The following is a 15,906-nucleotide window of genomic DNA, read 5'->3' on the forward strand; positions in this document are numbered from 1 at the left end:
ACTCTTTAGGCATAGTCCACATCCTTGAAATTAAGCAGTAAATTTTTTGCTATATAAAAAAATCTTTGTGCTTTGTAATACATAGTACAAAACATTACTTGTCAAGGCATGGAACATAAATATTTCACGTTTTTTTCTCTACTTTTATTGTATATGAAATGTGAAATTTTTTTCTTATATTTTTAAGGCAAATTGGGATTGCTTTGTAGAACCTTATTTACAAAAAGGGAAAATAAACTACTTTTTTTGACGTTTTTCAGTCTTTGGAACGTTTAATGAGACATCCAGAAGATAATCGCAACCAGATTCGGGAACTGGCTCAGACTTTGACAGATGGTGGGATCTTGGATGAATTGATCAATGAGAAACTTGAGAAGTTCAATAGTCGGTGGGAAGAACTTCAGCAGGAGGTACAGTTAATGATCGTCTTGTTAAGTAAAGGACAGTCTAACACCATTTACAAAATAAAAGAGTTATTTTGTTGGTACAGTTCCTAAACAGTCACAAACACAATTTTACATTAGAAGTGGTTTCATGGGTATGGTGGGCTAACTTCAGTAGGCAGCAAAGGACCACAAGACTTCACATCTCCTGGTACTTTGGTGAAGATTTTAGAAAAGGCAAAAGTGAGAAAACTCATGGATTGAGATTAGGATTATTTTATAAGGGAACGAAAAAAAGGGGTAAAAGCAAGTGATGCAGAAGAAATTACCTCCAGGAGACTAATGTTCAACCAGCAGTCCCCATGCAATGACAATTTTGGAAGTGCTTTTCCCCACCTCTTTTTGTTGTTGATCATGGCCCTGTGTGGTGCTCAGGTCAGCTGTGTCCTTTCAAAGCCCAGCCTGCTTGCTGGAAAGGGCAGAGTGAGAAAGAGAAAACCTGGGTGCTGTGGAAGCCCTGCTCAGCAATGGCTGAAACATCCTTGCGTTATCAATGCTGTCTTGGCCAGCAATACAAACCACTGAACCCTACAGGCTGTTGTGGAGAAAATTAACTCAGTCCCAGCCAAAACCAGTAAAATGGGTAACCCCAAACTTTCCAAACTGGAGTGACCTTCTAGTGGATTTAATCTTTAATTGCATATTTAAGATGTTTTCTCTGACAAAACTCTTAGTGAGAAGCAAATTATTTTAAAACTAATTATGAGTAATAGCTGTTACAGATAATTTTTTTATTAAACAATAAGTGTTTTTGTGTAAATGAAGGGGTTAAAAAGGCACTTCAGTAGAGAAATGTGTAACACAAGGAGAGCCAAATCTAACAATATGCTATAACTATCAGCTCAGTACTTTGGTGAAGATCAGAAAGAATTATTAGGGAAAGACCTAGCAAAGGATGTAGACAGCCCCTTTATGACTGTAACCAGAACATGCTTGAAGATAAGCTGTGAATACTGTCAAAAATTACTCAGTTACAATGATATAAATTATGAACAAGTTCACATTTTTGGAAAGCAGCTGTATTAGAAGGATGACAATCTACCATGAAAATGAAAAAAAAAAGGTGGTTTTTTGTGGTGATAGAAATATACTTGCTTTTGAAATCAGTGGAAGTAAAAACACCACAATAAAAATTATAAGAGGATTCTCGGCTGTTATGAGAATAAACTTGAAGGATGGGGAGGGAAAGAGCCTGGTGGTAGTTCTGGTGCAGTGCAGGCATTCACATAATTCTGTGTGGCTGGACAGTGTCTGAAAAGTAAATATAAATTTCTGTATACCTTCTCTTTTTGTAGCCCTTTATTTTTTTTAACATCTCACTTCTGTTTAAAAGCAGATGCACTCTCTGGAATTCTGCTTCTTGGTATTTCTTATGTTTTTACTGACTAAAAGACTAGGAATATACAGAAGGCTTCCAGCGTGTGAGAACAACATTTTCAAATAGTCTTTTTGAGTGGTAGTTAAATATTATTCAGTCATCACTCATAGATGTTAAATCAAAATTCATAAATCTTCAGAGATTTAGTGTCAAAAGCACATAATGAAGATGTTGTGTGAAATTCTGGAAATAATTTGGATGAGTATATAGGCAAAATATATTACAAATGTATTCAGTGATCTCCAATTTCTTTCAAAGAAAAAAATTGGGGTGGAAGTCTTCTTTAAAAGCTTCTTTGAAAGCTTGATCAGATATTGAGTAGTTAAATACTAACGGTGAGATCTGAATCTGAAGTGGAAAAACGTGGCGGTTTTTTTCATAGATTCCCGATACTGAATTTTCTGTGCTGTTTGTGTAGTCTCTTGAAATTCAGGCAGCATTCTCCTTGTATAAAAATATATTGCAAGCACATAACACAAATCAACTCATGTTCAAGGTCACTTCTTCAGACAGGCTAATTGGCAATCCTAAAGTGGTTGAGTTACTTGTTTTTATTTGAATAATTTTGCGGGTAATTACTGAGACAATAAGATCATGTGGGCAGAAACTGATATGTGAAATATTTATTCACTACTAATGGAGCAACCAAACCAACCCACTTCTATATGAATGATGCTGCAAGACAATGCAGCTTTGCTGCTGAGATAGAGATTCATTTTTAAAGGCAGATAATGGCTTCATGTCTGTGTGCCTTATCTTCTTTAGTTAACAAAGAGTGAGCATGTTTAGTTTGCTTTTGAACATTTGGGGCTGACTGATAGCAAGGTATACCGTATCCTTACTTTTCAAGGACTGATTCTCTTACAACTCTATATATGGGATTTAAGGAACACTGAAGAATTTGAAGCTAATATTGCAAGCAACTATCAATGCTTAAAGTGATTTACATCCTGTCCAGCAAGCTTTGGAAATGTCAATCAGATGTTCTTGAGACTGTTCTTGAAAAAAACTTTACAAAACATTATTGTTCACATGGGCTTTACACTAGACTGAATTGTTATTATTTGGTCCTGTCTCTTGAATTCATTTTAGGACTCCCCTGAAGATTATCTTTGGTTTCTTTCAAAGAGCACACATTCATCATTTGACATAATTTTTCTGTTTTGCTCTCCTCTCCAGAGGAGAAAGACTATTTCATGCCCCATGTCCATGTAATTACTTTGAAAGCTGCTAAGAGGGCTACTTTTACAAGTTCTGAGGCATTATCTGCTGGCAGTGATAACCTAAAGAGATAGAAAAGTCTTCTTTGGTATAGTTTGCTGTTTTGGAATTCAGTTGATCAAGGCTGAATATCACTTAATGGCTGGGAGGTGAAATATTTGTAGCCATTTACTCAATAAGCACACTGGGTAATACTCCTAGAACTTGCAGAAAATTTAGTTCTAGGTTGGAGGGCATTAAAAATTCATGGGTCGAAAAATAGTATTTTGAATTTTTTTTAAAAATGTGTTTCGAATTAACCTCTAAGCACAAACATGAATCCACTCTGAGATTAAGTGGAGATTAACGTGTTTGGAATTTAATGCGAGGGGTACAGAGAAGTTCTGATATATCTCAGTCACAACCATTATATCACCAAGAGTCAGGCTAAATTTTAAAGTAATTTAAACAAGTTAGGAAGGAATTTTAAAGTTTCCTAACTTTTAAACTTTTCCTGTGGCAACAATAACAAGAGTATAACTGAGACAAAAAAAAAAAAAAAAAACAAACCACTCAACAAGCTAAGATTTCTGCCTTTCTTAACAGACCCTTTTCCATTATCTTATAAGATAGTTCATGAATTTATTTCTGCATTTTAAATAAATATACCCCGTAGTAAATGTGCTATAATTTTCAAAAGAGTTTGTTCTGTTATTCTTCAGCAGCCCAAATACTGAGCACTGCCTCAACAACATTATTTGTTTTTAACCTTAAAACTCTAACCAACATCTTAGTAACTGCATGTGTGACTGATGTCATTAAATAGGTGAAATGTATTATTTAAGTAAAAAGTGTCAATATCTATAAATATAACATTATAACATTCAACATCAAAGAATTAACTATGGTCCTTTCCATTAAAACTGCATTTTATATGGAAAATATGCAATGTTGCTATTTCCTGCTTTTACCATTGACCTCTGGTAAATTGTAAATCTGTTTATGCAGGACATCGTATCATAAAAAGTGTTATGTTTATCATCAAAACACTAAAAATCTATAAACACCCTGTAGAGACTTAAATAAAAATTTTATTCCATAGTTTTTTTTCATTTCTCTTTCATTCTGGTAGTGCCTAACAGCAGATTTTTTTTCTTTGAATTAATTTTCCTTGACAGCTGTCAACATTTTGCTGGCTCAGAAATAATTAAACTGTTGTTTATTTTCCTGAGATTTTCTATTTAGCAATTAACTGTCAGCCACTTCTCTTTAGAGCCCAAAGCCTTCAGCTTTATTGAGTATGATCTGTTAGCAAAACTGGAGCTTCTTGTTATGTTCTCAGACCCATTTACACACTACATTGTTAAGCTATCTATTTTTTTTTCCACAATGGAATAGAAAACCCATAATTTTTCAGGAAACAAATAAACAGATGAACCACTAATAGTGACACAGATGGATTGATAGAGAGTCTGTGTCCTGGCCAGGCTTCCAAATCAGCAGCAAGTAGTGCCAAGGTAAATGGAAGCAGTGATTTTTAAGCTCACTGCTTTGAATAGGCTGAGAAGGTTTTTATTTTAAAATCTCAAATCAGATGAAGATAAAAGTAATTTAAGTAGAAAGCCTTAATACTGCAGTAGGGTAATAATACCTTGGTGATTTAGGTGCTCCCATTAACACTGACAGCATGAGTCTGATAGGCAAAGCTGCACAGTTCCAGAGAAGGTTCCTGGAACTTGCAGTGATACAAGATTATCTGATCAGTTGTTTTGAAATAGCACAAAGCAGCTTACAAAAACAAATATAGAAAATACTGCTTGGATTCCTATCCTTTAACTAAGTCAAACAGCTAGCAAGAATGTTCACAAGAAATCATCTTCTTCATTTGTCATATGTGGAGCTCTGTGAGAATCTGAGCTCTGTGAAGAAGGTGCAGCTATATCAAATATTCTCACTGAATTGCTGAGAGATATTTTTGTTCAAGGCAAGAGTGTTGTAATGGGTATGAAATCAAATTAAAGTATAGCTGGATTATCAGAGAGAAAAAGTGTGATTTGACTTGAAAAATGGCAGGATACCTAGAAATGTTATTTAAAGGGTGCTTGCTTTCACCTTTGATTCATGTCAAATTAAGTTAGTCACCTTATTCTGTGGGAAGCAATATGGCTGGACTTGTACACAGAAAAACTGTGCTGCATTTGAAGTTGTTGGTAATTATTGTGTGCAGAAACTCTGCTAGGCAGTAGCTGGGGTCCAAATAAAATATGAGTCTGTGGGTAGACACAATGACAGATGGAAGAATGTACCAGGTTGTTTGTTACCCATTAAATGCCTTATTAAAGTGTTGCAAATACTATTTAAAGTTGACTCATTTATGTGAAGAGTTTAATATATGTGTGTTCTAAGGACAACTTGGATGGAGAATTTATTGTCCTGATTGGTTAAACCATAAACTGAGCTCCTTTGAAAGGAAAACATCCTTCTCCAAAAAAGGATTGTGTAAAAAAAACATGGTGGCACTGCTGGTAGAGTAGAAGCAAGATTCAACTTCTTAATTTTTTTTTTTCCCACAGGAGAAGAAAGTAGGCATTGCCTCTTCCAAACAGCTATTTATGGTTCATATAAGAGAAATCCAGCTCAACAAAGTCTTTATCCTTCTCACTTACTGAGGTGGATTGCTTTGGATAGGATTGTGATGACAGTAACCCTATTCTCAGTAAACAAAGTCTCTTGAATTATGTAACAAGATCAGGAGGACCTCTCTGCCTCAGAAAGAAAGGCAGCACTGTCAGGATGGTTTGCTTGTGCAGCTTTGCCATCTTGCACTCTGAATAGAAATCCTCAGTTTACACTTTTTTTTTTTTTTTTTTTTTTCTGGGATCCTTTGCTTTTTAGAACTTGTCTGTGCAATCTGAGTGTTGTTTGTTTCTTAAGGAGAAAACTGAATGGGTGGCAAAAAGATGCGCAATTTATCCTACAAAAAGGTGGATGGGCACAAGTCAGGAATCCCGTGTCTGATTCTTTGCCTGAACATTTTTTTGGGGGAAAAAAAAAAGTGCAGAAAAAAGTATATTATATGCTTTATTACTTTGAATGCTGATAACGTTGTCATTGTTCCTAGGCCGTGAGAAGACAGAAAAGTCTTGAGCAGAGTATTCAATCTGCACAGGAGACTGACAAAACCCTGCGCTTGATCCAAGAGTCTCTGGCTGTTATTGACAAACAGTTAACAGCCTACACTGCAGACAGAGTGGATGCAGCACAGGTCCCTCAGGAAGCACAGGTAAGTGCAACACAAGTTGAGCTTTCGTGTTTATTAGTTTTCTTAATTAACCAAAGAGTGTTTAGTTGTCCCTCAGCCTCTCATCAAAGGGGATTTGCAACATGATCAGATAGAAAGTGCAAGCAAATTTTGTATAGGATTACTTTGAGAAGTTTAAGCTACTCTCCTAGAAAAGTAATATTTTCCTTCTGATTTATATTGTATAGCAGTCCTTCCTTCCTTCCTTCCTTCCTTCCTTCCTTCCTTCCTTCCTTCCTTCCTTCCTTCCTTCCTTCCTTCCTTCCTTCCTTCCTTCCTTCCTTCCTTCCTTCCTTCCTTCCTTCCTTCCTTCCTTCCTTCCTTCCTTCCTTCCTTCCTTCCTTCCTTCCTTCCTTCCTTCCTTCCTTCCTTCCTTCCTTCCTTCCTTCCTTCCTTCCTTCCTTCCTTCCTTCCTTCCTTCCTTCCTTCCTTCCTTCCTTCCTTCCTTCCTTCCTTCCTTCCTTCCTTCCTTCCTTCCTTCCTTCCTTCCTTCCTTCCTTCCTTCCTTCCTTCCTTCCTTCCTTCCTTCCTTCCTTCCTTCCTTCCTTCCTTCCTTCCTTCCGCAAGGTCTGCTTTACTGAAGCATTAAGAGAGTAAAAATATGAATGAAATAAAACCAAACATCTCTGCTATAAAACTATCAACACTCTACAATGTTATATACATCAATTTCTCTGTTAATTCCATCTAAATTTAGGCAGTAAGATTATGAAAATAAACAGGGAAAAACAGCTACAGGGAAGTTGAAAATGAGTGATTCTGTAATTATATTAGAAGAGATATTCAAAAATGGGTTTCTTGGCATGCCTGTTCTAAACAATATAATATATTATTATATTATATGCCTGTTCTAAACAAATTTTAAACAATAATAATCTTGTATAGAGTACCTTAGATGATCTTAAATATATTCAGAGTTGAATATATGCACCCCTGAAAATAATTTTTAAATGTTAATATGTCTTTTGAATTAACATGTAGATGGATGTATCTTTCAGTTTCTTTTTGTGTGTGTGTGCTTGGAGGTACATGCAGATATTTTTATGTGTATGTTGGGACTATAAATGCTATATTTGGAAAATAGGATCACATCTGGATTCAGTCTTATTTTGAAAATATTTTTTATCCTACTTTATTTTCTTCTAATTTATATCACTATAATATCAGACTTAGTAAAAATTGTTTCAGTTTGAATCCTAAACAATATTAGCTATCTGTTGACCCTCTTGAATTACTTTTGTTCTTCCGAGAAATATGAATGATGTAAGCAATTTTTTTAATGAGATAAAAAATAGCATTTTTAAACGATCTATTACTTTAATTTCTCATCTTCTAATTATATGAAGTAAATATATAAGAAAAAAGAATATATGAAAATGTCCCTTTTTTTTTTCTGTTGTGTTTGGACCCTTATATGTTTCACATGTCCCATGGATCCACCTGATTTATGTGCATTGTAAGGTACCATATTGGAAATTACTACAGACTGTGTAAAAGGAAATTATTCAGAACTTCAAAAACTGAAGCAGCACAAAACCCAATCAACCTTAATTAGAACACTCTCATAAGAAGATTTCAGCTCAGTGCCTTTGTAGAACTTGTTATTTTTCTGGAGATTTTATTGTCCAATGTCTTGTTCACCTGATTGTACTATATCCACAGTGGGAAAACCAGCATAGAGTCTGCTGAGTTTTTCCATTTCATGTTTTCATTTTATGGTGCCAATGAGACCTAATGAAAAAAAAACTTAATTAACAACTGAACAGGTCTAAAGCAAATATTGAAGTTCTCTGAAGTTCAGTTGTGTATCTCTTTAAAATCCTTAGAGGGAAAAGGAATAAAAAATCATTTTTATGTGGGTACATAGACTGAGTCATTCCTCCAGCAAAGAGCCACCCCAGCCAGTTTCAGAATAGGCACATCCTGAATGGCCACGTCTCCTGTGGAGCTCTGCTTGCACCATTATTTTGTAGAGCTGAAAACAGTTCATTCATATAATGTACCTAGAATAGTGTCTGCACAGCTGGAATGGGAATCTTTCAGTCAGTGCTGTTGCTTTCTGGGCAGGGATCAGTTTAGCCATGCTGAGGGATTTAGCAACCCATTCAGCAATATGTGCTGCATTTCGAAAAGAACATGTGGGGGAATTTATAATCAGAAAGATGCTGAGCTTGGGACCTCTGTGTGTTTGCCTTAAAAATTTCAAATCCATTTAGAGTATTGATAGGAGGAATAATCTTTATTTCAACTGATCAGAAATTAAGCTGAGAAAACAAAATTATATTTAGCTCCTCTTTATTAAGTGAAATGATCAGTTTAGTTTATTCAGAAACTTGACAGAAGAAAAAGGAGGAGTTCAGTGTGTGCTGTTCTTAGGATCACTTTTTTGATTGTAAATTCTGTGTGCTTCTTACTCCACCCTGTGGCGCTGAGACTTTAATGCTAGAAAACCAATGTTACCTGAATTATTTGGAATACAACTAAAGATGATGTTTTCAGACAAAAAAAAACCTAACAGCATCTACACGGACAAATCAGTTTAGATTCCTTAAGGCCCAATTATGAATAAACCTTGAGTGAGGTAAAATTCTAGAGCAATATTGCGAAAGGAAAGATTATTTGTACAAAAATACAGAGAATGAAGTCATTATCACAATAATTTGCAGTTGGTGACTTTTTATTTAAAGTATTCTTTAACTGACAGGAGAAAAATTAATTTGTACTGAAAATATTACATTTGTATGACAAAATATTTTTCAAATAATTATTTGTAGCTTTATTATCAATGACTTTTGATGGAAGAGAGAATATCTACTTTGTATTTCTGCGTAGTCTCAGTGTCTACTTGAATATTTTTACAGTATGGGAAAGAAAATCAACTTATTTCATTTCTTACCTGCTTATGAGAGATCACTTTGTTGTTCTCCCCAGTCAAACTATATAAGTTATGGTGTGGAAAATAACTTAATACTGTGTTTTTGAAAAGTACAAAAATAATTTACCTTTGCAATAAAATCCTTGTATAATTTCAGTTCTGTAGAGTTAAACATTACATGCCTGGGTATTTTCTAAGTGAAGGTGCCTAATATATTGTTTTTATAATATCTTTGTGATTTGCTCAAAACCAAAGTTAATGTGATGATACAATGGCAGAATGGTTCAGTTGTTCAAGATGTTACTTGACAAGATGATGCCATGCTTCATTGCCTTCAGACTAATATTTTGGGACCAAGAACTCACAGTTGTCTACTTAGGAAGGTGTTAAAGTTATCTACACATACCTTTCCTCTGCTGGAAATTGTGTGGATTGTGGTTTTCAGCCATGTGTGGATCAGTGGTCAGAGGGAAGAGCTGATAAGTGTTATTCAAAAGCTTACATTTTGTTATATATTAAGTTTGAATATCTATGCAGTTTTCTGTACTGTACAGGTTGTCACCCTCCACACATCTCCATAGTATCTGAACACTGTGTTTTAACTGCATTTGTCATGTCCAGCTTGCTCAGTATTGCCTTGTCAGTCATGGTTCTACCCTATTCTACCTTTCTTTTATCATTTGGACTCTCCAGTTAATATTTCTTGAAAGTTAGTGTCTATAACAAAGCATGCAGTTTGAGTTAAGAATTACCTGTTTGTCATTTGTGCTGTATCATCTTCTATGTGTGTTACGTATGTTTATGAATAAAAGTTTTGCAAATTTCCTGAAAGATTGCCAGTGACAGCAAATGAGAATCCTTAACCTGGAAGACACAATAATTTATGCACAGTAGTTTGCTTGGTTATGTACAGTACGTTATATTCTGATGTTCCAGAAATTAAATGAAGGCAAGTTTTGCTCTTTATTAAGAAAAATAGAAAATAAATAGACAGGAACCACTGGAAAAAATAAGAGATAGTACAAGATAATACAAGAAAAAATAGTGTTTTCTTATGGACGTTAAGAAGTTCATGCAATAAATTGGTGAGTCAGAAGGCACACAAAAGTCAAAGAGAGCATTTAAAAATTGAATTATAATGGACATTACAGGCAAGTGTTATAAATTCTTTTATATCTGTTCATGACTGATTTAATTTTTCTGCCAGTGAGCAGCAGTAGCAAATAAAAAGAAAAAGAAAAAAAGGCTTTCCTTGCTATAAGCCTTAGTAACTTTTCTTTTAATCTTTTCTCTAATGTGTTCTCTCTAATTCCACATTTTGATGTCAGAGAAGATGACACTTCATCTCTCTCCTGCAGATCAATTTAAAATAGTAAGATAGAGCAAACTCTATGCAATATCCCATAATACCTAATTACTTAAACAATACTCTTATCTGTACAGTGTTGTTCTGACCTATTCAGATAAGAACTGTTCAATTATGTGCTTCCCAGAGTGACTCTGAGGTTGAACAAAGTAAATTGGAAAATGCAACCAAAAACCAGTTCGTTGATGAGGTGGGGAAGCAAACTGTTGAAATGCTTGGGTTTATATAGTATATTTTTTAGCATTCAGACTAGTTTCTTCCTTTCATATGCAATTCTAACATCCAAGACATTTAAAAATTATTTGGCTTCAGGTACTAACTAAATCACCACCTGCTGGGTTTGTGTGCAGCACAAAAATGGAAGATAATCCTGTTACAATTCAGGCACACTTCAGGGGGAAACTTTAAACTTAGACAAGGACAAAATAAATGCTCACCAATTAAATAAACCTTCTCCATGGAATCATTCTTTTAATTGACCATTTTTTTGTTTTCTCAAAAATTAAATATCATACTTTTAAAATTTATATTACTTTCTTCAGATGTTCCTGGCCATTCATTAAATAGCCCTGTGAAGGAGAAGTCAAAATATGAAAAATCAAAAATATATAATTATGATTATTTTAGAAGAAAAAAATCATCTACTTGGAACTTTCTACTAATTTGGAACTTTCTACTAATAATTTTTTCTTTTACAAATACTTTGCTTTAGAAAAATATTTTAATTCTCCAAATTTTACTGAATAATTTATTACTGAATAACTTAGTAAAGACTGAATGGTTTCATGTATCTTTCTTTTTATCTTAAAATTTAGTACATATTCAATATAACTTGTGAAAACCTGCTTGCAGTTAAGTGTTAAAATACATAGGACATTATAATGGTATACAAGTCATTATAACCATGTAATAGCTGTATAAAGTAGGCAGCATATGGTACATACACAGCTTTGTACTTAATAACCTATGAAAATCCGGTTAAAAAACATGCATATTAATTTTTACTATTAAAGTTACTGTAGTGTAAGATAAATTTATGTATATATATTTCAAATTATAGCTGGTCTTCAGGGCATCTGAAAAATGCTATATGCTATTGAAAAAAGATTAAATTAAAAATCACTTTTTAATTCATGAGTAATGGCTTCAAATGCATCTCATGATGGGAACATAGCTTTGTGTCCTTATTTCATAGGGTAATTCTTTTCAGTGGTGCTGTCTAGCAATTCTGCTAATAACAATTTCTTATTTTCTAACAATTTAAACATAATTATATGTGAATCTTCCTCAAGTATATTTCATCAATATATTTTCTGGGAATTCTTTTCCATTACATTGCACTAGCCAACACTGCTTAAGTTAATTTTGTCTTGTAAGGTTGATTAATGGTGAACCAAAAAAAGCTGATGTTTTTCCTTGGATCACACTGATTTTGCAGACAGACATAACAAGCTATATGTGTTAGAAAATACATGAAGTTAGTACAATAATGAACTGCTTGTCATTGTGCTTTGAGCTACAGATGACTGATATTGAACACTGATTCTGGTCATTAGTACGCCAAAAATTGTGTACTGTTTTAGATATAGCACAGCTCTCTAAGATGAAGGTGATGTTATACTTGCAGGATACTTTGATCTCTTTTCTCTCAACTTGCCTGGTGATACTATGGAAATTGGAAGAATTACGAATAGTGAAGCAAGTAACTTTTCTATTTTTTTTTCTATGATTAATTTTTAATATTTTTACCAAATGAAAACTGTTGTTTTCCTCCAGAAAAAAAATAAATCCACATTCAGTACCTTAACCGTCTTTGCCACCTTCTGCTGGAGCTGCTCCAGGAGCTCTGTGTTTCTCTTGCCCTGAGAAGGCCAGGGCTGGACACAGCACTGCAGACACAGCACTGAGCAGAGGGGCAGGGTCACCTCCCTCGTGCTGCTACCAGTGCTCTACACACTGGTCCTGCTGTTCAACGTGGTTCAAATTCAACTGGCCCAAATAATTTGAGTAGCATACAATTTTCCCTCAAACCTTGCTGATTGCTGTCTTGGTTTTCCAACAGAAAATACAATCTGAGTTAACAAGTCACGAGATTAGTTTGGAAGAAATGAAGAAAAGAAACCGGGGTAAAGATGCTGCCAAAAGAGTGCTTTCCCAAATTGATGTGGCACAGGTGGGCAAATTTTATTTCTACCATTTTTCCTTCTCATTCAAATTAGTGTGAGTGGTACTGTTACTCTACCTTGGAAGTGTTCTTAAGGTATCTCTTCTGCTTTAGCTGTTTCTTTCTAGCCAGAAAATCAGAGTGGATGAAGCATACTTCTTCCTGCTCATTTTTTTATTCCAGCCTTCCTGTGTCATTGGCAGCAGTTCTAAGGTGTGCAGGACTGATGTAACCAACTGGTAGGGACACCATGTATTAGGGGGTGCTTTGAATGTGCTGAGGTTTCAAGAGGTAAAACTACAGTGGAACTTTTTTGATGCAAGTTTTGAGGTATTGGAAAATATTTACTGTCAAAAATAGGTTAAAATATTTGGAAATTCTTAGTAGAGCTACATTTGAAGTACAAATTATGCTGAGCACTGCAAATCAGACATCAGTTTAAAATGTTAGATAATGCATTATTTCATCTAGCTTAATGGATACAGACCTTCTTGAAAATAAAGAAGACTGAATAAATAGTGAAAAATATGCATTTTTACCCATTAATGATAGGTTCTTAACTATATTGCTGGATTGTTTTTTGTTGGTTTTTTGTTGGCTTTTTTTTTTGTAGGTGGCAAAATAAATTTTCATAATTCATTAGAAAGACAAATAATTTAATTATTGTCATTTTTTGATTCATCCCTGTCAAGTATTTCTAGGCACCTCAGTTTGGGTTTTAATTTTTATTATGGGTATGATTAATTGCTTTTTAGCAGTTAATTATTTGAAATTAACAAATTGACTTTTTTAATGTTTCATCTTATATACAGGACTAGATTTCTTTGCAGAGAATATTTATGTTTCCTCATTTTTCAGCCTTTCTTCATACTAACTCACCTTCTGATGGTCTCCATGGCAGCTGTGAAGATGCCCATATTTCATCAGTGAAATGCAGGCATCAGATGGCTCTAAATAAATGTTTGTGAATTCAACAACATGCAAGAGAGCACAACCCTTTCTGGGTGCCTTTTTTATTAATCCACCTCTCTGCAGACATTTTTTTCTCTTTGTAAGGTTTCTCTAGCTGATTATGTGCACCAGTTTGAGTTTTGAAAAATTGGTGGAGGTCATCACACTGCCTTGCCAACATTACATAAAATATAAACAAAAAAGTAGTCATTTACATTCATAATATAAATATCAACTACCAAAGCAGGTAGAAGCTGAACCCTTTGTTACACATATTTATAACTATATTTGATTTTAGGCCACTGAACTCTCTTGAATTCCTTTCCATCATTATATTACCTTTAGAGGTAAAATATATTTTATGAAATCAGTCTCCACTTCCTAGTGTCTGAATAGCATTCTTACTTACAAATAATTTCTTCTTTTTTATTTTTGTTTGCACTAAGTAATATTTCTAATTTGATATATTTATTCTATTATTAGTTCAATTACCTGGTCATAAACTAAAAAACCTATGAAATTAAATAAATGCAATGAGATTTTGAAGGAACTGTGGCCAAATGTATCCTGGCTTTTTAAATTATTGTAGGCTGAGAGTTAAGTTCTAATTTTTAAACTTAAGGGGAAAACTATGAATAGGAAATAAAAATCTATTTCTGACATAGTGATATAGTACCTACTTAGTCCTAACAGACTGAGAATTGTTACATTAATGTAAAATCTTTTCTAATGAATGATTATTTTTTGAAATTCAGTACTGAATGCTTTTCTGGTCAACTTTTTGAATACATCCTCAATTGTCCCTTTTCTAGGGACAAATATGTTAAAGCATATTGAGACTTTCAGATATACATCTTTAATTTTCCTGCAATTCTTTATAAATTTTCTATTTTAAAAATGACTTTTTGGAACAAAGTAATCAGAAATTTTATTCAGGTACAAAATGGCTTTATTCAATGACTTTTATGCTGTGACAGGTACAAAACATTTTTGTTTTCTTTATGTTCCAAATTTTTTCAAATACCCACTTTGCTTATTTTGCTGCTTTTAAGTGTGGAGATAATATTATTTTAAAATGTTGGTGATAAATATAAGTATATAATATAGGTGTTACTGTTATCTGTGAGAACTTGAGTAAGAGTGCTAAAAGATAATTTAGATGCCACTTGTATATCAAGTGGTTTTTTTTCCCTCCTACAGATCCTCAGTACTTTTCAATTCTTCAGTGATTCTTCACAGGTGGCTTTAGTTTTCTCTGCTATTAATATTGTCACTCTCTCTCTTTCTAACTAACTTTTAATGTATTGACCAATAGAAATGGTAACTGGTATAGATGTGGCAATACAAGATTCTCACAGGATTTGACCTTCATCAAATTGGAGAGAATTAAAAACTAATTACATACAAATTTAGTGTATGCAAACACACTAAAGAAAAATAAGGCCATTATTCCTACCCTTGTTCCCTACTTTTATTCAATTGTCCACTTATTCATAGTCAGAAAGTCTTCCTTTCTTATCTTATTGGATCTGAATTTCATAAAAAGTGTTTAAAGAGGAAAGTTGTTGGAAGGAGCTGCTGGATATTTACACACTTTTCTGTGGTACCCCAGGTTGTCTGCTGCTCATGATTTCTGCCTCCTTTTCAGAAATCTGAGAGATGTGGGAAGGGTTTTTACCAATGCCTATGCATAGACCAATTCTATGCCTTATTACAGTTTTTCCTCAAATCTATATGACACAGACTACACTGTAGTGGAATAAAGTATCCAGTTGGTGAAGATAAAAAAATCAGAAATATGTTTGCAGATGCTGAGTTCCTGTTTAATTACTTAGCTATTTCTTAGTGACATTTATTCTTGTTTTTTGTTCCCAAGACAGTTGAAAAACTTATTCAATAATACTTCACTCTGTACTTCTATAGAGAAATTAGTTCTTTTTCAAGTAGATAATTAAAATTTCTTTTCTTTATTTTTAATTATTTCCCCTTCCCCTGAGCTAGGGATCATGTAAGCAAGCAGTCTAATTAATGCACAAAGATAGAAAATTGTGAAAATGATGAAATTAGAAGCCAAGCTTGTCACAGTTTTGTTTTTTTTTTTTTTTTCTGCCTTCAAATTGCCTTTCTTTTTGCTCTAGGTTAGACTTTTTTTAAATTGAAATATAAATCAATTTTATACTCTAAATTTTGTGGTTTGTGCTAGACCTACTTACTGCCAAGCCACATTA

The 15,906-nt window shown here is 33.9% G+C and overlaps 1 protein-coding gene across 1 annotated transcript in view; it reads left to right on the forward strand.

The window, feature by feature from the left end:
- Nucleotides 1-15,906, forward strand: part of LOC128783063 (dystrophin-like) — a 74,597-nt gene that overhangs the window by 28,757 nt on the left and 29,934 nt on the right. Inside the window, exons 11-12 of the mRNA XM_053933674.1 lie at nucleotides 261-410; nucleotides 6,143-6,304. Of these exons, the coding sequence (XP_053789649.1) occupies nucleotides 261-410; nucleotides 6,143-6,304 (312 nt within the window). The remainder of the gene's footprint in view (nucleotides 1-260; nucleotides 411-6,142; nucleotides 6,305-15,906) is intronic.

This window comes from Vidua chalybeata, chromosome 2 (assembly GCF_026979565.1).
Source record: "Vidua chalybeata isolate OUT-0048 chromosome 2, bVidCha1 merged haplotype, whole genome shotgun sequence".
Classification (NCBI taxonomy): domain Eukaryota; kingdom Metazoa; phylum Chordata; class Aves; order Passeriformes; family Viduidae; genus Vidua; species Vidua chalybeata.